General features: G+C 40.4%; 1 protein-coding gene across 2 annotated transcripts in view; it reads left to right on the top strand.

Moving 5' to 3' along the window:
* WDFY2 (WD repeat and FYVE domain containing 2) overlaps positions 1–23,768 on the top strand; it is a 149,895-nt gene that overhangs the window by 96,025 nt on the left and 30,102 nt on the right. For both annotated transcript variants that reach the window (XM_010951440.3, XM_045514071.2), the window contains 3 exons: positions 7,126–7,180; positions 11,219–11,369; positions 18,391–18,503. In XM_010951440.3, coding sequence (XP_010949742.1) covers positions 7,126–7,180; positions 11,219–11,369; positions 18,391–18,503 — 319 coding nt within the window. The remainder of the gene's footprint in view (positions 1–7,125; positions 7,181–11,218; positions 11,370–18,390; positions 18,504–23,768) is intronic.

Here is a 23,768-nt window from a genome sequence, read left to right as displayed (position 1 = left end):
CCCTGGATGGAACCAGAAGCCACAGCGTGGCCCTGTGGAGCTTAGTCTGCTGTTCCATTACTTCCTGTATTGCCTGGAAGAATCCAGGACATCTCTGGAACTTGTGATGTGTAGGAATCTAAGGGTCACCAGAAACAAACAAACGTTCCCTTTATTTGAGTGAAAACAGGAAGTACTGCCCGCAAGCCTCTTACTCAGACTGACAAAGGCTGAGGGACAACTTGACTCAGGTAAGGTGACCTCTGTTACCCAACAAGAGCCCTGGTATCTACTTGACAGATGGAAATGTATACACCAGTAGGAAATAATGTTTTTGTGAAAGATGCTACGAGAGGGTTGAGAATGGCACATGCGGATGCAGGCATGGGCCTTGTTGACATTCTTCAATGACAGGGCATGTCGGCAACTTTTCTTTTCAGTATGATGTTGCTGAAATAAAGAAATATGACCATCTGATTGACTCATTCTGCGGGGCCTGGTTTTTGGAGGAATTCAGAGAGAATTCCACAAGACGAGGAGGAGTAGAAAAAAACATTGACAAATGTATGAAGAAGCTGAATAGCCGGCCTCCATTTTTATTCTTTACTCCACCCCCAGTCCAAAGCGCTGGCCAGCAGTAAAGCCCTTAACACTGGAACGGAACCAGCCTTGCAGTTTGTTTTTCTCTTTTCATTTCTTTCCTTCTTTTGATCTGAAACATGCCTTCTTCCTTTCCTTCTAAATCTTAGGAATAGAATGGCGCTTCGTTCTGCCGTTGTAGTTACGATTGTGTTAAATGTCCCATGTAACAGGTACCCTGGCCAATATTGATCATCTCACTATAACTGCCACAAATCAAGACTTTTATTGGGTCCATAGTGTGTCTCCCAGGAACTGTGTTATCACCATTTTTCAATTTTAGTCCAAAAGTAGCAACCATAAATCTGTCTTTTTCACTCAGAGTTTATGAAGGAATGAAAAAACAATCCCATTCACAGAAGTTAACAGCAAAAGTCGAAATACGATCTCAAAAGGAAATATGTGAAACTTTGTTGAAGAAAATTGTAAAATGTTGTGAATATACATAAAAGAAGACTTTTAAATGTCAGTTCTTGAATTTAGGGATGTAGTGCCATTCCAATCAAAATTCTTAATGTCTTTTTTTTTCTTTTTTTCACAAAAAAAAGATTATTATAATGACCATCCAGCTACATTTTTTAAGAAGAGAAATTACATATATTTTGTATCTGAAGTAGTTAAATCATTTTCATTTTGATACAAGAATAGAATAGCAGATCAATAGAGCAGAGTTAGATAACTCCCAGACAGATCCAATTACATGTAAGAACATAAAATATGGTAAAGAAAATGTTAGAAGTCAGTCGTGGGTGGGAGAAGTTTTTAAGTAAAGAGTGCTGAAGCAGCTGATTTGCTCTTAAGAAAAAGATCGATTTTAATCTTCACTTCATGTCTGATACCAAAATAAATTCTGGGAGCTTTAAGCAGCTTTAAATGTACAAAGTGAAGCTTTAAAAGAAAAAACAAGAAACTAGGAGTAAACAGAGTGCACATTTATAAACAGTCTCTATCAGGAAGAACATGTAAGCTTAAAACAATAGAAATCACAGAGGAAAATATCATATTTGATTACATAAAATTTGAAATCTCTCAGTATGAAAAAGCTACTTAAATACAACTTAAATGAAAACAATAAATAGTTTACAAAATCATTAATATATTTTCTTTTAATTTTGGGGAGGTGGGTAATTAGGTTTTTTTAATTTATTTATTTATTTATTTATTTATTTATTTATTTATTTATTTATTTATTTATTTATTTATTTATTTAACAGAGGTACTGGGGATTGAACCCAGAACTTTGTGCACGCTAAGCATGCACTGTATCACTGAGCTATACCATCCCCCAGTATTTTGACAATGAAGAAAATAGTTGTTTAAAATATGACGGAGAAAGGATAATACCCTCAATCTTTGATAAGCATATTACAAGTAGATAAGAAAAACACTGAGAATCTAGCTATATTCTGATTATAAAGCTAGTAAAACTAAAAGTTAACAAAAATATAGCCACAAATGTAACTGCTTATAAATTCTGCTTAGACTTTTTTTCTAAATAATTCCTAACTTAAAGAAGAAATCAACATATAATATAGAAATTGTTTTAAAAGAGAGCCACTTTGTATCAAAACCTGTGGAGTACAGTCAAGGCTGTATTTAAAGAATTTTACCTTAAAATGTTATTACTTTAATATAAAAATGTATACATATGACCTAAGCATTGAACTTAATTTATGTGAAGAAATGATAAACCAAAAGGAAGTCTGAAGAGAGAATTATGAAAATAAATCTTGACATTAGCAATAGAGAAAACAAAGGACAGCAAATAAAATCAAAAGCTAGGTTTTAGAAACTACTGATAAAAATAGGTAAATTCCTGGCACATGACATTAAGAAAAACTATAAAAATTAAAAGCCGATGATATTAAACATAAAAAAATAGATACAACCATGTTATATTTATAACCACCTAATTCTGCTATAATGCAACATGTTTGTTTGTTTTCATGCACTGTGCAGAATCACACAATAAAAACCATGGGCCATGTGGGAAAAATAGGGACACAATACTCAAAGTTGTTAAAAACCTGCTCTTTTTTAAAAAGGACCAAGCATTCACAATTTTATAGCCGAATTCTCTCTAATTCTTCAGTCAGAATTGTTCATTATAGTCCAGAAGAGTTTGTTTGTTTGTTTTTTAAGGTTAAGATGCTTACTTCATTTTACAAAGATAGCATTTGTTTATTTAACTTAACTCTCAAAGAGTACTTACTGTGTGCCAGGCACTGCTTTAAATGCTTCATGAATATTAACCAATCCTCTCTGCAGTCTTAGGAGGCTAGTACAGAGGAGGAAATGCAGCACAGAAATCCTGAATAACTTGTCCAAGATCTTGTAACTAGTACGTACTGTACCTGGGATTTAAACCAGACAGTTTGGCTCCAGTGCCTGAGCTCTGAACTCTTAACTACTGTACTTTGCTATCTTTAAACCCAAACCCAAGGAAGTTGGCTCTCTGGTTCCTCAGTGGCTTTCTGAATTGTGTGAAGTACAGCCCCAGCAAGGCCTAAAATCTGACTTCTTCGGTGGCTGCTAACAAGGATAGACAGTACAACCTTTCAGAAGGAGGGGGAAGATAAGTTCCATGGAGTTATGATCAGAATTCAAAGCAAGGGAGGAGGGAGAGAGCTGGTAGATAAATTCTCTCTTCATCCTCTGCTTCCAAAGCCTCGTGTTTGTTCTTCTGTCGAGAGACTTACTGTTTGCCAGGGAGCTAGCTGGGTTTCTTCATGAAACATGGGCCAGCTTGGTGACACACCGCTCATCTTTTCCACTTCTTTGCCTTTTCTTCACTCATATCCTCTGATATTGCACCTCCAAACAATGGCTTTAGTTTCACCTCAGACTCTACTTTTTAGGAAACCAGCCTGCAGAAGAATTTGAAGACGATTCATGGAGCAAGAAATGAATGTGGCAAATAAATGTATAAAAAGTGCTCTGACTCATGAGCAGTTAGGGTAATACATACTAAACCATAGTGAGTTATAACTTTTTGTACATTAATTTTGGCAAAAAATTGAAAAGATGAGCAGTACCTAATGCAAAAATGATCACCACAAGCCTATTTAACACCCATCACCACACAGTTACAAATTATTTTTTTCTTGTGATGAGAACTTTTAAGATCTACTCTCTTAGCAACTTTCAAATATACAATGCAGTAATTAAAAAAAATTTTTATGACGCAGTATTTTTAACTATAGTTACTATATTGTATATGGTATCTCCAGGACTTATTTTATAATTGGAAGTTTGTACATTTTGATCACCTTCACCTGTTTTGATCATCCCCACCCCTCATCCCACCCCAGGCAACCACCAGCCTACTCTCTGTATCAGTTTTTTGTGGGGAGGGAGTAGTTTGTTTTGTTTTGTTTTAGTTTCCACGTGTAAGTGAGATCATACAATATTTATCTTCCTCTGTCTCACGTAGTTCACTTAGCATAATGATGCCCTCATGGTCCATCCATGTTGCCACAGATGGCAAGATTTTTGTTTTTAATGGCTGAATGATATTCCATTGTAGTAATATCCCACATTTTCTCTATCCATCCATCCATCCATCCATCCATGGACACTTAGGTTGCTTCCATGTCTTGGCTATTTGTAAATAATGCTACAGTGAATATGGGAGGACATACATATCTTTTCCAGTTAATGTTTTTGTTTTCTTTGGATAAATATCCAGAGGAATTCCTGGATCATATGGTAGTTCTTTTTAAAATTTTTAACAAGCCTCCATGCCATTTTCCATAGTGGCTGCACCAATTTACACTCCCACCAACATTGCACAAGGGTTCCCTTTTCTCCAGATGCTTGTCAACACTTGTTATCTCTTATCTTTTTGATAATAGCCATTCTGACAGGTGTAGGTGATATCTCATTATGGTTTTAATTTGCATTTCCCTGATAATTAGTGATATTGAGCATCTTTTCATGTACCTGTTGGCCATCTGTATGTCTTCTTTGGGAAAATTGCTATTCAGATCCTCTGCCCATTTCTTAATTAGATTGTTTTTTGTTATAGAGTTGTATGAGTTCTTTATATATTTTAGATATAACCTCTTATCAGATACATGGTTTGTAAATATTTTCTCCCATTCAGCAGGTCGTTTTTTCATTTTGTTGATGGTTTCCTTCACTGTGCAGGCTTTTAGTTCGATGTAGTCCCACTTGTTTATTTTTGCTTGTGTTGCCTTTGCTTTTTGGTATCAAATCCAAAAACTCATCCCCAAGACCAATGTCGAGGAGCTTACTGCCTATGTTTTCTTCTGGGAGTTTTATGGTTCAGTCTTATGTTCAAGTCTTTAATCCATTTTAAGTTAATTTTTGTGTTTGGTGTAAGATAGTGGTCCAGTTTCACTGTTTTTCATGTGGCTGTCTAGTTTTCCCAACACCATTTATTGAAGAGACTGTCCTTTCCCCATTGTATATTCTTGGTTCCTTTGTCGTAAATTGATTGACCATGTGATATTTTTTAATAAGGAAAACTAGAAACAATGTAAATATTCAATATAAGAACATTACAGTACATCCCATGTAGTCATTAAAAAGAATGAAGTCAAGTATGTACTTATATGCAATGATATGCATGATTTGTTACCAGAAAAAAGTATTGTTAAATATATTCATATTTTTAAAATTGTGTATATTATTCCAATACTTTCCATAATTATCTCTGAGAAATGGTATCATAGGGACTTTTTAATATTCATCAGTCTTACATTTCTTCGAATAGCATATTATTTCTTTCATCAAAAAAAATGAAAATGTGCTGACAAATTTCCTAAAATTTCTCCATAATTATGTTTTTAATTTCATAGGAAAAACAAATGAACAAAAACTTAAGTTTACCAATGCAGTGAACTGGTAATTTTATGTATATATACATTAACCTTAAGCACAGGTCTACATCCAGTTGTTTTATTTCATAGACTGCCTGTTTCCACAAGGAATTAATATACCTTTTGCCCAAGCTAAAGAACCATTTCAGTATAGTCAAAATTACATGAACTATATGAACCCAGTAAACACTTGCCCAAATAGTAATTGTCCTTAGTCAATTTATTTTGCATGTACGTTAGGAAATTTGGGGTGCTTTAAAGTGTGGAGCCCAGGATTGAGCTACTTGCCTGGGATGAAGGGTGCAGTGAACCGTTGCTCAGACCTGTGCGTGGCTTTCTTACCCACACTATGTGCTCCTTATGGGAAAACTACTCTAAAATTAGTCTGCTCTCCTCAGGTGTAAGTCTAACTCTCCAGGAATGAATATAGTGCCCCTCCATGAAGGAATAATGATACGAATTTTAAAAGTGACAAGTTGAATAATGTTATTACTGAGAAAATCCTGGTGAAGAAAATCCGTTTGTAGATAAGCCTCTTAAGAAGGGGTGGGCTAGGAAAACGGTACCCAGAGGAACTCTGTTACCGTGTTCAGGCTCTCATCACCTTGTACTTTATTTAACTATGTGGTATCTGTCACAAAAAGAGTATAATCGTTTACTTCTGAAAAGTCACACAAGCTATATGAATTCAGTAAATGCCGAGATAACACGTCATGAGTCTGTGCGTCTGTCCTCCCACCCAGTTTCTTTACGAAGTCAAGGAGAAATCCTGGAAGCCTCTGAATGCTTTGAAAAGATTCATTGTTCTGTTTTTAAGTTCAGACAAAGGCATCAGTTTATTACCCTTTGCAGCTTTCCTCATACCTGACAACCTACTGTTTACGGATATAGGGGTATTTGCATGTAAAAGAAGCTGAGGGACTCAAAGCATGACCGGGGCTTATAAACACTTGATTGATTTCTGCATATAATAGGTCATTGTATTTGTAGGTGCTCAGGTGAAGCCTGCACACAGATACACAGACTTACCTTTTCTGCGTCCTTACAAGAGTATATACAATGTGTTATGGAAACTGACATTTTGCAGTAAATTTGGCATACAAACTAATCCCGTCGGGTTGGGAGATAGCCATTTTGTCAGTGTTTATTGACTACCTGCTGCACCAAAGCATTGTGCCACGTGTCGTGCCAGGGACGAGCAAGGCGCAGCCTTGAGAAGCTTGTTGTACAGGGAAGTAAGTTACTGCTATTAGAAACAGAATCTTTAAAATATCTAATTTATTTCTCTAGTAGAGAATTGCCACCCATTTGCTCACTGGCCAGAGCCTTGCAAATTTTCAGCTGTGGCACCACTGAGAGAAAAGTAATTTGAGTCGGATTTGTCTTCAAAATTGACCAGAATCAGGACTCTGAACTTGATCCAGTTTCCTTCTCATGTATACTCCAAAAAAAAAAAAAAAAAATCAACTTCAGAGTTATAAGATAAAAATGAAAATTGCATTGGGTTGTAATTATGATTGTTACTCTTTAAGAGTTGATTGGCAAAACATTAATGTTAGATGTAATCCTGTGATGGTGTTTGCGCTATACAGTCTGGTTTTACCAAAACACTTACTCACTTAAAGAATTTCTTTTTGCTTAATATGTTTCTTCTCTTTTGCAGGAGTTTATTTTATCAGAAGATTATAACAAGATGACTCCTGTGAAAAACTATCAAGGTAGGAATGAGAGCAGTGTTTTCATCTTCCTAGACTTTGAAGTGTTTCCTGATGGCTTCCATCGCCAAGAGAGGGCTTGACTTTACAATAGTCAGGAAGACAAAACAGCAGTCCTTTGTCGTGAATATTATCCCAGTTTCTGACTTCAGAAGCAGAGGCCCCGAGAGGTTGGCTGACAGGCCTGTGGTCCTGTAGCTGGAGCCAGAGCAGGTCAGTGGGACTCCAGGGCCCACAGTCTTGGTCCTTTGTCTTCCTGCTCCACCACACTGCCTGGAAACCCTGCCCCAGACTTGGAGAGTGGGGCCAGGAGTGGCTTTCCATGGAGCTCATTTAATTTTTGGTTAAATGTTTTAAAAAGCTGAGAGTGTTCATATTGTCTAAGGAAAGGAACTAGAGTTTTATTGTGTCTTTGACATTGGCAGTGTACCGTAGACCATTTCCATAGTATAGACCAGGAGCAACGTTCAGCAAAGATTTTTTTCATCCAGGCAAATGTCAGTGTCAGGGTTCAGAACATGAGAAGTAGACCTTTTAGCACTTAGAGGTCATTTCATCCAAATCTCATGACCTCATTCATTCTGCATGATCATGCAGCATCTTCTCTGATACCTTCAGGGACATAGCATCCCATCCTGATTTTAGAAAATTCTAAGCGTGAAGTTCTTTATTTTTAGATTTTGATCCAAAATTTATTTCCTTATGGATTTATTCTTTAATTTTTTTCAAATATCATTTATCAAGTATTTATTGAGTACCTGCTGTGTTCCAATAACTGGATATAATAGTGAACAAGACATGTATATTATCTATAGATCAGCAGCACCCATGAAAATAGATGCCAAAAAAATCTAAACAAAATTTCAGCAGGTCAAATTTAGCAATATATCAAAGGATAAGTACCTCACCAAGTGAGGTTTATTCCAGGTTTATACCCAAAAGAAATGAAAGCAGGAACTCAAAACAGATACCTGTGTACCCATATGTATAGCATTATTCACTGTAGCTAAAAAGTGGAAACAAACTAAATGTCCATGGATGGATGAATGGGTAAACAAAATGTGGTATATCAATATGATGCATTATTATTTGGCCATAAAAAGGGAATGAAGTACTAATTCCTGCTATAATGTGGGTGAAGCTTGAAAACGTGCTAAGTGATGGAAACTACTCACAAAACACCATACCTTGTATGATTACACTTATATGAAATACCAAGAACAGGAGAATCCTTAGAGACAAAGCAAATTAGTCACTACCCAGGATTGGGGAAGGGGGAATTTGGGTATGGGTTTCTTTTGGGGGTAATGGAAATGTTCTGGAAATAGAAAATTTTCCATGATAATTGTACAACATTGTGAGTATACTAAAAAAAATCACTGAATTATATATACTCTAAAATGGTTTAAATGGTAAAATTATATTAAGTGAATTTTATCACAATTAACATTAAAAAATTAATCAGTGATACCAAAACCAGACAAAGATATTACAAGAAAGGAACTACAGTGCAGTATCTCTCATGAACTTAGCTGTAAAAATCCTCAAAAAATGCTAGCAAATCCAACAATGTATAGAAAGAATTATACACTGTGACCAAGTGGGAATTATTCCAGAAATACAAAGCTGGTTCAACATTTGAAAATCAGTGTAATCCATCACATTAAAAGGCTTGAAGAAAAATCATGTGATCATATTGATTGATACAGAAAAAGCATTTAATAAAATCTGACACCCATCCATAATAAAAACTCTCAGGAAATGACGAATAGATGGGAACTTCTTCAACTTGATAGCGAAATGTCTATAAAAAACCTAGAGCTAACATCAGACATTTGACCCTTGAACAACGCGAGAGTTAAGGGCACCAACCCTCTGCGCAGTGGAAAATCCGTGTGTAATTTACAGTCAGCCCACCGTATCTGCATTTTATCACATCCTCAGATTCAACCAACCTTGGATCATGCAGTACTGTAGTATTTACTAGTGAAAAAAAATCTGCACATAAGCAGACCCACGCAGTTCAAACCTGCATTGTTGGAGGCTCAGCTGTACTTAATTGTGAGAAACTAGATACTTTATCCCTAAGATCAAGATCATGACTCCTATTTAAGAAGTAGAGCCAGGCTTCAAGCCCAGGTTCCTGAAACTGAGTGATATGTATGTATCTTCACACGGTTTGTTTTTGAATAAAAGAATTCTGTCACCTTAGAAAAAGTATGTGCCTTAAGTTTTAAGGTTTGGTTTTTGTTTGTTTTCTTCAGTAGTCACAGGCAGCCTGACAGAGGAAGAGAACCAACTCTGGCAGAGAGACTAGGGTTTTAAAATTCTCTCTGCGTCGTTGATTGTGTAGCTTTGAGCGAGTCACGTAACATTTTTGAGCCTCTGTCTCCTCCTCTGGCACATGACCACAGCTCAGAGGGCCAAACCCCCTTATCTTTCTAGGCTACTGTCATCCCCTTGGACTTAGAAAGTAACAGGTAAAAGATCAAAGGCCTCTTCATAAGAAAAGGAGGCAAAGCGCTGGGGGCCGCTTTCTGCCTGAGACAGACTCGCGCACTTGAGGGTGAACCAAGGGAGAGTTCATTTTTATCCCGTCATTGGCGGAGCTTAAATTGAGCATTTGATGACACAGACGTGACAAGATCTTCAGGAGTTTTTCCAGGAAGTCCCATCTTTTAGTTAAAGACGACATTTTGATCTTGATGGTGGCCAAGTCTCTGAAAAGCAGGTACTGTGTAGAGAAGTCATATTATTACTGCTCCGGTGCCCCTTCAGAAGCCCCGTAGATTCACCAGGCTTCAAATATCAGATTTTAAAGCATCAGGCATTTGGTGGAATGACTGTCCTGGAGGTACCCACTGCGGTTCTGACTGTACTGTTCAGTAGCCAGTCTGTGAGGGCCATTTTGCCAAGGCCAGGTTGTGCCTGTAAAATGAGGAAGCCACCCAGCTTTGCACAGACATTACAATGACAAAGTGGGAATATCTTTTAAGTACCTGGCCCTAATTAGACACTCAGAAGTAGGCAGTGATGCTGTTCTTGCTGATAGAGCTGCATTGATCCATCCATACTGTCTGTAATCCTATTTTCATGATCAAAACGGGAAACTGCTGTCTTCTCTGTCATCTCATCACAGTCAGGATGAGTCTGCTCTCACCCACCAGGCTGCCAGCTCCTCAGCACGGAGCCTGGTGGGGCCCAAATTCCAGGGTATCAATCTTTGTTTATTCCAGTCTGCACTGTTCAGTGACCTTGGACCCCCTATACCTCTCCTCTGGAACTGCGTAATAAGAAAGCAAATATTTTATTGATTTTATTTGGTAATGGAGAAACCACGAGACCTTGGCCAAACTACTTAACGTCATTGTGCCTCAGTTTGCCCATATATAAAATATGGAGATGGAGTCGACGTGACATCAATAGTTTCTTCTAACTCTGAAATTGTATGATGCAGTAATTCTGTGATGGTGAGCAACCCTGGGAAATTCGCTCTCGTGATCACATGATGCATACATATACTTTGATGTCAGGGGTATTTCATTCTTTTTTTTATGGCACTTGGGAATAATTCTGTCCTCCTTTCCAAGCATTTGCTTTCTCACAGAAAGTTCATCTAGAACTTTGTTGTGGGTTTTTAAGCTAGCTTTCATCAGAAGGAGAACAGTAATGCTCTTTGCTTTTTTTTAAAGCTTAAATAAACTGACCTCGGTGACTTCATTAGAAGAACATCATTTCAAATGTGTTTTGTGGTCACACTGATCTAGCATTTTCTATTCCAGTAGCTCTAACATGTCTGAGAGAGGTGGCCTAGGCCCTTTGTATTGGGAAGAATTGCATATAAAAACTCGGCATGGCGCTCTACAGTGTCACGCCCCTACCCTGATGAGAACCACTGTTCTAGCCCGTGTTGATAATGGTTATCTACTCTTCAGCATACTCTAGGGTGGGGAGGAGAGAATGATGCATCTCTGTGGACTACGCTTTACCAGCCTCCTTCAGGATGTTTTACGGGTTGTCTTCTTGTCTCTTGGTTTTTAGCACATCAGAGCAGAGTGACGATGATCCTGTTTGTCCTGGAGCTGGAGTGGGTACTGAGCACGGGGCAGGACAAGCAGTTTGCCTGGCACTGCTCCGAGAGTGGGCAGCGCCTGGGAGGTTATCGCACCAGTGCCGTGGCCTCGGGCCTGCAGTATCCTTTGCTGGACAAAATCCTTTGGTGGGAACTTAGTTGTTGACTTCCTTCTTTTGTGAACATTTTGGGTATGTGCAGCTTGGAAGTTTCTTGTTTTACTTGCTGAAGTTGCCAAGCTGATTAAGATGCTTGCAGACTCTCCAACACACAAATCATCAAGGGTCCTGACGTAGGTGGAGTAAAGTAAGCTAATTTCACCCGAAATAACAGTCCCTGATGAGCAGCTGAGCAGGTTGTGGGTCTACTATGACACAAAGTCTGACTTCTGGACAGGACACAGCCCAGATTTGTGAGCCTCAGCTGTCAGAAAGAATTACGGAACATGGAGATAAAACCATCACTGAAATACAATTTTTTAATTTTTGTACAGAAGTAATTTACACCCAGACATTAAGGTTGTGAACACTCCCACTGGTGCCTGGTGGAAGAACCACAGGACTCCTGTTCACTTTAAGAATATTTATTGCGAGGGTACCCTGCCAGCACCAGAGTAGTTAGCTGGTATCTACACAGTGATGCTACAGTCTTTGTTCCAGGTACAAGACTTTTCCAGGATGTATAGAATGATATTAATTCTCATCTCCCAAGTCTCCAGGGCCCATGTGCTCAGTGTGAATACCTGCTAATGCTCGGTAACCCTCACATCTGGCCCCCTGGGCTCCAGCGAGCGCAGGCCTGACAAGTATGAAGCCCGTATGGGCGCTGCTACCATTGGAAGTAGTTAAGAGCCCCAAGTTTCTTTGTTTAAAAAGTGTAGAATCTCTCCACCTTCTGACAAGTGAGGAAATAGTTGGAAACATTGCTTGTCTGCAAAAGCAGGGTGAAATCAACTTGCTTTCAGATTTCCATCTCGTATTTATAAAATGCCTATTCAGTGATTCGCAGCCATCTGACAAAGTCCCCTGCTGCTTCCCTGCAGATGTGTGACAGTAGCTGTATTTCTGTGTGTGTGTATCTATAAGCTAATGTCACTCTTATTTTCCTAATGGAAAAGCAAGATGAAGAACCTGGGAATGGCCATTGTGGCAGGTTGTAAAAGTGGCGAGTCACCAAGAAGACCAGAAGCAAGGGCAGTAAGGAATGGAAAGCAGACTCCGCTTACCGCTGAGAGGGAGGTACCACTCGTACCTTTGAGAGGGTGGTTAACAAAAGAAACTCCAAAGTTTACTTTCTAAAAGCCAGTTCAGACAAGCATAATGCTTGAGTTGAAATACATGGACTCTCCTGCCAATAGATTAATGATTCCTTTCAGTGTTAGAATTGGATCTCCCTTAGAGATCATCCAGTCCGATTTCTCACTTTACAGACGAGCTGGCTGAAGCCCAGAGAGGGTCACGTGCCTTGTCTGCAGCCACCCAGCTGGTATGCAGGAAAACCACCACCAGCGCCCAGATCTTCTGCCTCGGACTGCTGGTTTTTCTCATTATACTGTACTACCCCTTTGAGAACAGAACTAATGGCATCAATATAATTTGTTCTTAACCTGCTGACTTCTAGATCACTAGCCAAGCCTAGTGATAAATCTTCTGTATCACCTAACCAAACCAGGGAATATGGAAAAAATACAGATTGTGCCTTAAGATGTTTACTTTTTAAACTATCTGAAAATGAAAGAAAAAAAGAAAAAAAGAAAACAAAAACTCCACAAATACACAGAGTTAAACTTGTCCTGACTCTTACAGTCTTTCGCTCCTCTCTTCCAGCATCTCCAAAAGTCATCTTCATTTTTCAGCTGTTTTCTTTGGCCACACCATGTAGTTCACTAAGCAGAAAAAAATCATGTGATTGGCGATCAGAAGCTTTTGTGTGAATGTGAAAGCCTCAGTGTGAATGACCATCCAGCCCACCCTTGCTATTCAGGTGGACGGGAGCTGCACTACTCCAGACGCAGAGGACCTTCCAGGAGACTCCCTCCCCCTCCACCAGGTCTGCTCCTCTAGCTCCAGCTTTGGAGCGCAGTGCCCGCCCTTGCTCCTGGGAGCATGTATGTACCTGGGGTTTTTCCAGGGCTGCACACTGACGCACAGCACAGCCGCTTTTGCTGGAGGGGCTCAGCCAAGAACCACGTGACTTTCCTAAGGCTACAGGGTGTTTTCTGGGAGCTGCCTGGTGCACAGATTGTTAACCAGAAACTCATATAGCGTTGAGGTTCACATTAAAATCCAGGGTTTTCTTTTTTAATCCTTATTTTTTATTGAAGTGTAGTCGATTTACAATGTTAGATTCAGATATATGGCAAAGCATAAAATCCAGTTTTTAAACACATTTTTCTAATGGGAACCCTCCACCAACCACCATCCCACACCTCCTCTTCTTTCTGCCACCTCCGTACTTACAGGTTTTGGGTTTTGGCAGGTTTTTTTTTTTGATTTGGGGGGTTTTTTAGTGATAAGTAAAGGAAGGATATCTCTTGAAGTAACATAAAATGTTCAGAATATTATTACCCCTATTTCTCTTCATAGTGGACGTCGGTGGCATAGACTTCTACAGATGGCACCTAATTGTCTCCCATCGCCACCTCAAACAGTCATTCAAACAAGCCAACAAGAAAAAGCCAGATTGAATTCAGCCTTTTTTTCTCTTCTTTCAGGCCTCTTAGTAGAGAAGTAAATATGCAGTGAAAAATAACCAAAATTCAAGTAGAGAAATAAAGGATGACAAAGAGACTGACCAGTTCGCAAACTGAATTATCAGGTGATTTTAAATCACCTCAAAATCTTTGTTGCTTTGGCCAAAGATCTGAAGCATGAAATATTAAGTGAACTACAATATTAATAACAACAACAATAATAATAAGGAAGCAAAGGAGGGGAAAGAGGAGGAAATATTTTACATTTGCAGTCCCTCAGAGTCTAGGTGGTACTTCTACGTAATGTTACTCTGTGTACTATCGGAACAATAAGGCAAAGTAAAAACAAAAAGATGTGATTCTCAATTTTCACAGTGTAGAAACCAAGGCCCAGAGAGGCTCAAAAAGATTAACAGACTTTCTTGAGGTCACATGACTATTATGTGGCAGAACCAGGATTAGAACTTGGGTGTTAACACCTTTCACCTGACCCCCTCTGCTCATACTATTATTTACCTGCAGTTGTGAAGACTGTTGGGTATCAGATTGCATCTGTTTTTTCATCAGTGTTCTTATAATTAATCAAGATAACTTTAAGGTGATTTTATTCTGTGTAAATCTGAACATTGTTTTACATATATCTGATAACTTGTGTGGAAAGGATAACCTTTCTCCCTTGTTCTTGAGACTGGAAGGATTTGTTACACCCTCTTCTCCTTCACTTAAAGAAAAAATGTTTTGTTATGAAAATTTTCAAAATGTGTAGCAAATTGGAGAAAAAGTGTAACAGACACTCATGCACTCATCACTCAGTTGCACTGTTGATTCTTCTGTCCCTTGTCGCTTTGCCTCTTTTTGCTAGAAGATTTTAAAGCAAATTCCAGACCTTCTGGAATTTGTCTTCTTATCCTTACATATTTCATTGTGCACCTCTGAAAAATATGGACCTTTTCCCAATAATCACTGTACTGTTATTACTCCTAAAAATTTATAATCATTCCTTGATAATGTTGAATAATTGATCCATTTTCAAATTTCATCCATTGTTTCAAAAATGGCTTTTGGCAGTGGGTTTGTGTGAAATTAGGTCCAGACAAGCTGCACATATAGGATATGATTATTTCATCTAAATTTCTCAATCCCCCTTTCACTTTTTAAAAAATGTGCCTCTGTAACTTGTTGGAGGCAGTCCCACACTTTAAAGTGATCTCTTCTTCCTCACCATGGAATTTAACTTGTTCCTCTTCCTCCCTTTCTCCCAGATTTTTCTGTAAACTGCAAGTTGCCTCTGTCATCTTGACTGCGTTCAGATGCGACTTTTGGTTAGAACCCTTGGTAGTTGTGCTGTGTGGTTCACACGGCTTCTCAGCAGGAAGCACACAGTGTTGGGTTGTCACCCTTCCGGTGTGGCCCAGATTGATCAGTGATTCGGGGGGTGACAGCCAGGTCTCTGCAGTGCAGTCCTCTCCATCAGCCTTTCATTTAGTGGTTTTGTCCACTGCTGGTCTTCGCCTGAACCAGCCCTTTCATTAGGGTTGCAAAATGGTGATTTTGTAATCCTCTCATTTTTTTCCAAGTTTATTGATTGGAATTCTTCTATAATGTAGATCTTTCCCTCATTAAGTAGGGCTATTTGGTTATCCTGAAATACAATTAGTACAGGAAAAGCAACATAGATTCTTAATTATTTCTCTTTAATTGCCCATTTTTAGAGCAGAGATTTAGTGCCCTGGTTACCTCCAATAGGGATTTTTTTTAATTCACATTTTTTATTGAAGTGTAGTTGATCTATAATATTAATTTCAGGTGTACAGCAAAGCAATTCAGTTGCATATACATACATATTTCTTTCTCAGATTCTTTTCCATTACAACTCATTACAAGAAATTGAATATAGTTCCCTGTGTTACATAGTAGGTCCTTGTTGTTTATCTCTTTTATATATAGTAATGTGTATTTATTAATCCCAAACTCCTAAAGTATCCCTTCCCCACCCACCACCCCCATAGGGACCTTCTTTTTTTCTTTTTGAGCTTTATTATAAACTCTTAGGGTTTGGCTTTTTAATAATATATTCAGTATATTTCAATAAATTGCCTCTCCCCCTTTTTAATACTCATATTGTCCCATCTTCAGCCAGTAAGAGCCACATCATATTGGCTCCTGTGTCTTTTTGATACAACCCCATTAGCCGTCGATAGCATCTTTGCTTTTTGGCTCAACATATCTGAGGCTCATCGTGTACTTTTCCTGTTCCGGTCCTGGAATCAGCCAGTTCTTTTATGAGAAATAGTATTCAGAGATAGCTAGGAAATATATAAGTGTATATTTTAAAAAAGAAAATAAATCTTCAGTTCATATAATATGTCTGATTCAAATTTAACATTAGTAGAGTTTTTACTTCATTTTTGTACTTGATTCTTTTGGGCTGAAAAACTTGGTTCCTAAAACATCAGCATTCCTATTTGCTTCATCTTTTTTTACATTGTTTCAAAATAATAATACCAATACTATAATAACAAGACTACCGAATGAGATTTTAGATTTCTTTGCAGTGTTCTTGGTCCTTAGAATAGATTCTGCCAAGAATGTACGGTCAAAATGCTATGTTTTAAAGTCACTTGAAATAATTCTGTTAACTCATATCACCAATTTGATAGTTAGGTTTATTTGTTTCAATTTGTTGTCAGTTTGGGGGACTGTAAAAAAATTTTTATGAATATTTTGAACATGTAAAATAATTACAAGATTCCATAATAGAAACTACATAACAAGAGAGAAGTCTCACTGCCATCTCTGTCCCCTTGGCTTGTTTGTCCCTTCTTACAGGTGGCCACTTTTGTTAGATCTTGATTAATCCTTCCAGTGCTTCCTTTTGTAAATATACGTGTGCATGCACTTCTATTCAGATTACCCTCCTTATGTACACAGAGGCAGTGTAGCATATAAACTCTTAGGTACCTTGACTTTTCTTCCCACTTAATAATCTATCCTGGAGATTACTCTATGTCAGATTTCCCAGCTGCATAGTATTCTATTGCACAGATGTATCATAGTTAATGAGTCCTCTTTTGATGGACTTTTGGGTAGTTTTCAAACCTTAACTATTAAAATAATGTGCAGTGAGTAGCCTCAGGCATGTGTCATTTCGTATTTTTGCCATTGTGCCTCTGGGGCAGAACTCTACAAGTAGGAGTCCAAGGCATTACCAACCAGGGGAGCTCCCTGGAGACCCAGTGCCTCGGGTTTTTACTGGAGCCTGGTCACATGGGCAGCCTCTTCTTGGCATGGGCCAAAATTCCAGACCCCCTAGAAGGAAAACAGATGTTTGGCATAAACCATATTGTTTGTACGGTTAGGGCACAGTGAGCCACTTTTGTCTTTTAGTGGTGGGAACCATCCCTAAACCCAAGTTCCCAGATGCCATGCCAATCTTGTAACAGCAGCCTTTCAAAGGATAGTGGTCAGGCCTGCTAGGTTACTATTTCATTTCATTTTATTTTTTTGTAAGGCACCGTTTTCATGTCTTGAACTATCCATACATGTATCTTGCCCATTTTTTCAGTAGGTTTGTAGTCTTCTTGATTGCTCTTTTTATTTGAGGGATTTAGGCTTTTTGTGACATCAGCTGCAATTTTTTTTTCAATTTGTCTTTTGCTTTGCTTATGGCATTTGTTTGTTGTTTGTGTTTTTGAGTCATAGCTTAATTCCCACTCCAAGCTTATAAAGGATCTCTCCCATCTAGAACTTAACAGTTTTCATTTTTTACATTTAGAATCCCATTTGGAATTCATCCTGGTATATGAAGTGTAATATAGATCCTGTTTTGTTTTTCCAAATGATTATTCAGTTTGTACCAACTTTTTTTTTTATCCATCTTTTCCCTCTTCGTTTGAAGAGCCACCTTTGTCAGACATGAATATGCTTGCATGTTAGACATCTATGTGCTTTGGGGTCTATTTCTAGACTTTCTATTCTGTTCCATTGGTCTGTTTGTCTATCTATGCACCACACTTTTAATTAAAGAAATTTTGTAACATGTTTTAGTATCTAGTAGGGCTAATCTCCCCCATCACAATACCACACTGCACTTATTTTCAGAGTATTCCTGGCTCTTCTTGCTTATTTATTTTTCTATATAAACTTTAGAATTAACATATCTCTAGGAAAAATCCATATGTTGACATTTTTATAGGGATTATATTAAGTTTATAAATTCATTTTGTGAGAATTGACATCTTTATCATACTGAGTCTTACTGTCCAGTAATACTGTATGTCTTTCGTTTTGTCATGTCACTTGTGTCTTTCAGCATTATAGCCAAGTTCTCCTCGTATGGGATTTGCACATTTCTTGTTACATTTATGCTTTTGGGCATGGGTGGGAGGCAGGTATTGGTAAATCCATCCACTCGCTTTTGAGAAACAATCCTTAACGCTTACATGACAGATTTGATGTTGAAACCCGGCATGTGTTTATTGGTGACCACTCAGGCCAAGTAACCATCCTCAAACTGGAGCAAGAAAACTGCAGCCTGGTCACAACGTTCAGAGGACATACAGGTGGGACTGAAAGCAGACTCTCCACGTGCTGCTGTCACAGTGAGACGTCGCCTGCTGCATGTTCTGATGTGCACGTGATATGCTGTGAAGGTGATGCGGTACAGTCTGGGCTTGTGCAGAGATGCACGTGACACCCGTAACTGATTTCAGAACGGTTCAGTAAGATAGAACATCAAAAATGTTCTACATGCGCCCAAACGAAAGAGCAAACCATCTGTTTTGAAAATGGCGATGATTTGGTTCTTTGTCACATTGCGCTGGAGAAGGCTGGTGTTGGCATCCGTTAGTGAGACATTGTCTGAGGCTATGTGGCAGCTGCAGAACCCTGGAAGGCCAAAAGGACAGCTGCTTCAGTCTGTCCTTGCATTCCTTGGAAGATGGTGTGCGAGACAGACTCTCACTTCTAAGACAAATGAAATGAAAAATAGATTCGTCATGGGTATCTAGGCTACATGAAAAGGTATAAGCTCCTCTTTAACTTTCCTTCCTCTGGGGCTCTTTTCAAGGCCCCTTTTATGTTACTGGTCTGCTCAAGGTCGTTTAAGCAAGGTGATAGAACGTGTCCACACTTAGCCTTTGAGAGACTTGAATAGATGACGATGACCGATTGTTTACCAGTATTTTTAACAGGTGATGTTGACCCTGGAAAATGTCACTGCCTGTTTTTGCGGTTCTTAAGGAGATTTTGTGTCTTCTGTAGATTAGCAACCCATTTTTTTTAGTATAGAACAAAGTTAATATCGAGTTTAGACGTCATATAAGAACAAAAGTAGGAGAATGAGGATGTAAAATGGGATAGTACCTAGATCATAAGGGATTTCCTAAAGGGGAAAAAGGGAATGTGTTAAAGAGAAAATTGAATCCAGTGGAAAAGATTCATAAAAGACCCTCTTAATTATCTGTATCTTTGGGAGGAAGAGCACAGAGAAGTGTCTGCTGTGGATAGGACCCTGGTCTTTCCTGACTGGATTTCTCCTTTCAGCCACCTACATCCTGGCCACGCCTGGCCTGCTAGGGGCCTGAGACTGTCCTGCGTCAGGGCTGTGGGTCCTGCTGACTTCAGCCTCCTAATCTTTTCCTTAAACCCTCACTCCGCCTCCACTCACTCTTGCCCTTGTCGACAAGTCCAGTCCTTGACCCCTCCTTCCCTGGTGTCTCCGCCCCACCTCCCCGTCCTTCCGCCTCACATCAGCCCCACATTCCCCAGCACTGTTAGTTCAGGGCGCTTCTTCCTTCCTGGTGAAACTTATCTGTGATTCAGACTATCCACGCCCTCTCCCGGGTCTGCCACAAGTCACGCCCCGAGCTTCAGACCATTATTACCATTGCAGATGCATCATTCCAACCCAGACTCCGGAGCCCTCAGCTAATCCGTGTGATGTCCTCAGTCCACAGTCCACTCCTCCTCCCACCCGCCTCAGCAGCTCTTCCAGACCTTCGCCACTCTCCCCAGGCTCCCTTCAAAGAAAAATGGAGGTGATTATAGACTGAAACTTGGTGTTCATTAAGCACTAACTCCCTACTTCCTCTCCCTGCAGCCTCTGGCAAACACCCTGCTGCTTTCTGTCTCTGTGAATTTAGTGACTCTGGGTACCTCATCTGAGTGGACTCATGCAGTATTTGCTGCTTTGTGACTGGCTCATTTCACTAGCACAGTATCGCCACGTTGTAGCAAACAGCAGCACGTCTTAAAAGAGCATCCTTCTCCCAGCTGCCTCACACTCACCCCCTCCTGTTGGCTTTCCAGCCACCTGCAATTTGGCTCATGTCTCTCACTTCTCTTCCGCTGCTCCCCCTGAGGTGGCCCGTGGCCTGCTGGTTGCTCAGTCCAGTGGCCATGTTTTAAACTATGTCCTACTTAACCTTTCGGTAGCATTTCACATTGTGGCCATTCCTTCCTGCTGTAACAGCTCTCGTTTGGCTTCTGTAACACAGTCTCTCCCAGTTTGAAGTCTCCGACTATTCCCTTCTCTCCTTTGTGGTGTGGTTGTCTTTGTGGCTTCTGCCCTGGACCCTCGTCTCCTCACCTCCCGTGCTCGCCATGGTTGACCTTGGCCACTACTCCCAATCACAGCAAGAAAGGGCGTAGTCGTCATCCTCCCCTCAGAGCCCTCACAGCCCAGCGAGCGAGACAGAAGCTAGACAGTAATTACAGTGCGTGGTGGGAAGGGCGGGGAAGCAGCACCCAGCACTTCCAAGAACGCAAGATGGGCACCTCGCTTGGACAGGAGTGGGCGTCAGTCAGGAGGGTCAGGGAGGGTCCCAGGGGAGATGTGGCTGGACCTGAGCTCTTTGGGGAAGAGTAAGTGTTGAGTTCATTAAAAAAAAAAAAAAAAAAAAAAAAAAGGCGAGGAGAGCAGTGCAGGCAGAGAAAACCAACAGAGTCTGAGGCCTAAAGATTTGCAAAAGCATGGCTGTCTTGGGACACCTAGTATCTCTTCTTGGCTGGAACACCAAGCATGAGGTGGGGGCAGCCAGAAAGGAAGTGAGAATCAGTTCAGATCACCGAGAGCGTTATCCTGACGTTAGTGAGAAACGTGAAGGCGTTTTAAGCAAAGATGTTAACCTGGTCAGATTTTAGAAGATTGCTGTGGCAGTAGAGAGGGTGATCGGAAAGCTCGCAGGAAACTGTCCTCGCAACGTGGCCGAGGTGATGGGAAAGCGGGGAGGGGATGGACCCACGGTAAACTGTTAGGCAGTGAGCTCAGCGGGCCTGGTGATGGGCTGGATGGCTCCCAGATTTGGTTCAGGCAGAGGCGGCTTTCAGCGCCGACCTTCTGGCTCTTTAGAAGTCAGGCGTTAACGAGAGCACTGATCGGAACGCTCTGGGTCATAAAGGGAGTAAGTAGCTGCTGCTTACTGCTGTGAGGTGAGCCAGCTGTGGCCCAGGGATTTCATGTCTTCCAGGTTAGTCCAATATAAAATATTACCTTGACATTGTATCTTATCTTTCTGAAAGAGTGAAAGCATTTTCACATGATTTTGCCATGAAATATCTTTGAGGAAGATAGGACATGTCCCAGGAAGGTCCTTATCTAACATGAAGGCAAATAAATGTAGCAGGTCACATATTTAACTTGTTGTTATTCCTAGACAGTAATCTCTGCCCATCACCAGTCTGGCCACAGCACAGCGCATTCATTTAAAGCTAAAGTGAGGGCGTCTATGAGGTTCCACAATGATTCAAACATCGTCAAGCTCTTCCTATGCAGTAAGTCCGTTCTGAGCCCTGGGAGGTCCCGAACTTAGCCAGACACAGTTCTGGAGAGAGGGGCTGTGAATGGAGGGTTTGTTTAATCTCCTCAGTCCCTTACCCCACAAAGACCTTAAGATGAGCCCAGATCCATTAAGAGTGATCTTGGGGATCTTATCAGTCCAGATCCAAAGTCAGAAGCAGACAAGTCTTCTGTATGTGTACAGAGTCATAGCCATTCACCCATCCCTCTCTGTTACAGGACAGAAGGTCATGTAAAAATGTGAGTTAGTGATGGAATCAGCCTCATTGCCATACTCAGAGGCCAAAACATGGCATTTACTAATCCATGGGGATTTAAGAAACTAATTTTATGTTCTTATGCTCCCTCTGCTGGTTTTATTTCTGGAGCTAAGTGCCAAGTATCATAGTTCCTTGATATTTCTGCAGAAATTAGAATATATTTCTATCAAAAAGTCATACACTGACTTGAACAAAGGGGGAAAAATCAGATTTTGACCATTGGAAATTCATAGTATCAATAAATCTTTTTTTTTCTTCTAAGAGTTTTTTTGGTTAGTATGAATCTGTTGGAAACAGTAGGGTTTGAATGTGGACCTGCCAGAGCATACTACTTACCTGGAAAATTAAATACAGGCTTGTTCATTGACTGTTAGGAGAATTATTGAAAGTAACAGTGCATCTATAGCAAAATAACTAAAATAAGGATACTCACAGTGAAGATATGCAAGTTTAAATCGTTAAATTGAAAGCTTAATTTTTGTTTACAGTGGAGACATTCACATCCAAAAGATGCAGATTTCCATCAAGTCAGTCAGGTCATTGGCTCCCCATGTGATGAGTCTGCCACACGGTGGTGAAGGGAGTCAGCGTAGCGCGTGCCCTGTTCAGCTCCCACTCACGGAGTATAAGCACTAGACCAGTAGTTGGAAATACTATGAGTGTAGCAAGTGTGGTGAAGCCCCAGTGCCGCACGTAGGCTGCTTTGGGAACAGGGAACAAGAGGGCCTCTCCTTGTCCCAAGAGTTAAAGGGAGGCTTCTAGGAAGGTGGTATTTAAACAACACCTTAAGGAGAATGAGGATCTACCCAGGTGGTGAGAACATTCCAGGCCCCGGATGTATGAAGCAGGTTTGAAGCCAGGAGTGGGTGTGAGTGGAGTCCAGTGGCCCGTGTTGAGAGCCAGGAATACAGGGTGAGGAACGTAGGGTGACTGCAGGCAGCGTGAGGAACTGCGGACATTCTCAGGCGGTGGGAATCCAGCGATGAAGCTGAAGCAGGTTAGCAGCATGGTTTCCGTGGTAAGGAATGGCTTGGTAGCAAGGGTGGTGGATTGAGTCGGGGTGGGAGTGGATGTGAGGAGACCATGTGGAAGGAAGGAGTCCCTGTTTGTACTGGGAGGATGGCAGTCGGCATGGAGGGAAGGAAGGGGAGGGGTTCCCACTCTGTTTTGGAGATGAGGAGTCAGCAGCACTTGGTGATTGGTTGAGGCTTTCTCTCTGGGTGGACGATGATGCCATTGACAGAAACCGGGAAGGTTGGAGGTGACTGCAGGTTTGGAAGAGAATTATCATGGTGCTTTAAACCAAACATGACCAAGAGGCACCCTTGCGGAGGCAGCAAGGAGACAGCCGAATGTCCAGTTGTGGGTCTCAGGGGGAAGATGTAGCCTGGAGATAGAGCTCGTGTATCTTTCCAGAAACACTTATCACTTCCACCTAGAGCCAAATACAGTAACCGAAAGGTCACATACTTTATTCTAGAAGCTTCATGGTCTGAGGACTTACTTCGATGGCTCTCCTGTAGCCCGTTTTGCCTCCATGCCCTCACCTTGCAGTCCGAGGGGTGCCACTCTTGGTGAGTTGCCAGGTCACGCTGGTGGAGACAGACCCAGCAGTGTCCAGCCCTGACTTTCTGACACCCCACCTCGTCTTTAGCTTGTGCGGGATATGTTGTGAAAGTATCCAAAGATTAGTTCACTGAACATTTGGTAGCACATATGAAATTTCTAAAAATGTTTATCTGGTTTATCTGTTTGATCTGGTTCCACAG

Source organism: Camelus bactrianus, chromosome 14, assembly GCF_048773025.1.
Source record: "Camelus bactrianus isolate YW-2024 breed Bactrian camel chromosome 14, ASM4877302v1, whole genome shotgun sequence".
Classification (NCBI taxonomy): Eukaryota; Metazoa; Chordata; class Mammalia; order Artiodactyla; family Camelidae; genus Camelus; species Camelus bactrianus.
Note: the sequence above shows the minus strand (reverse complement) of the source record. Positions and strands in the feature narration are given on the sequence as shown.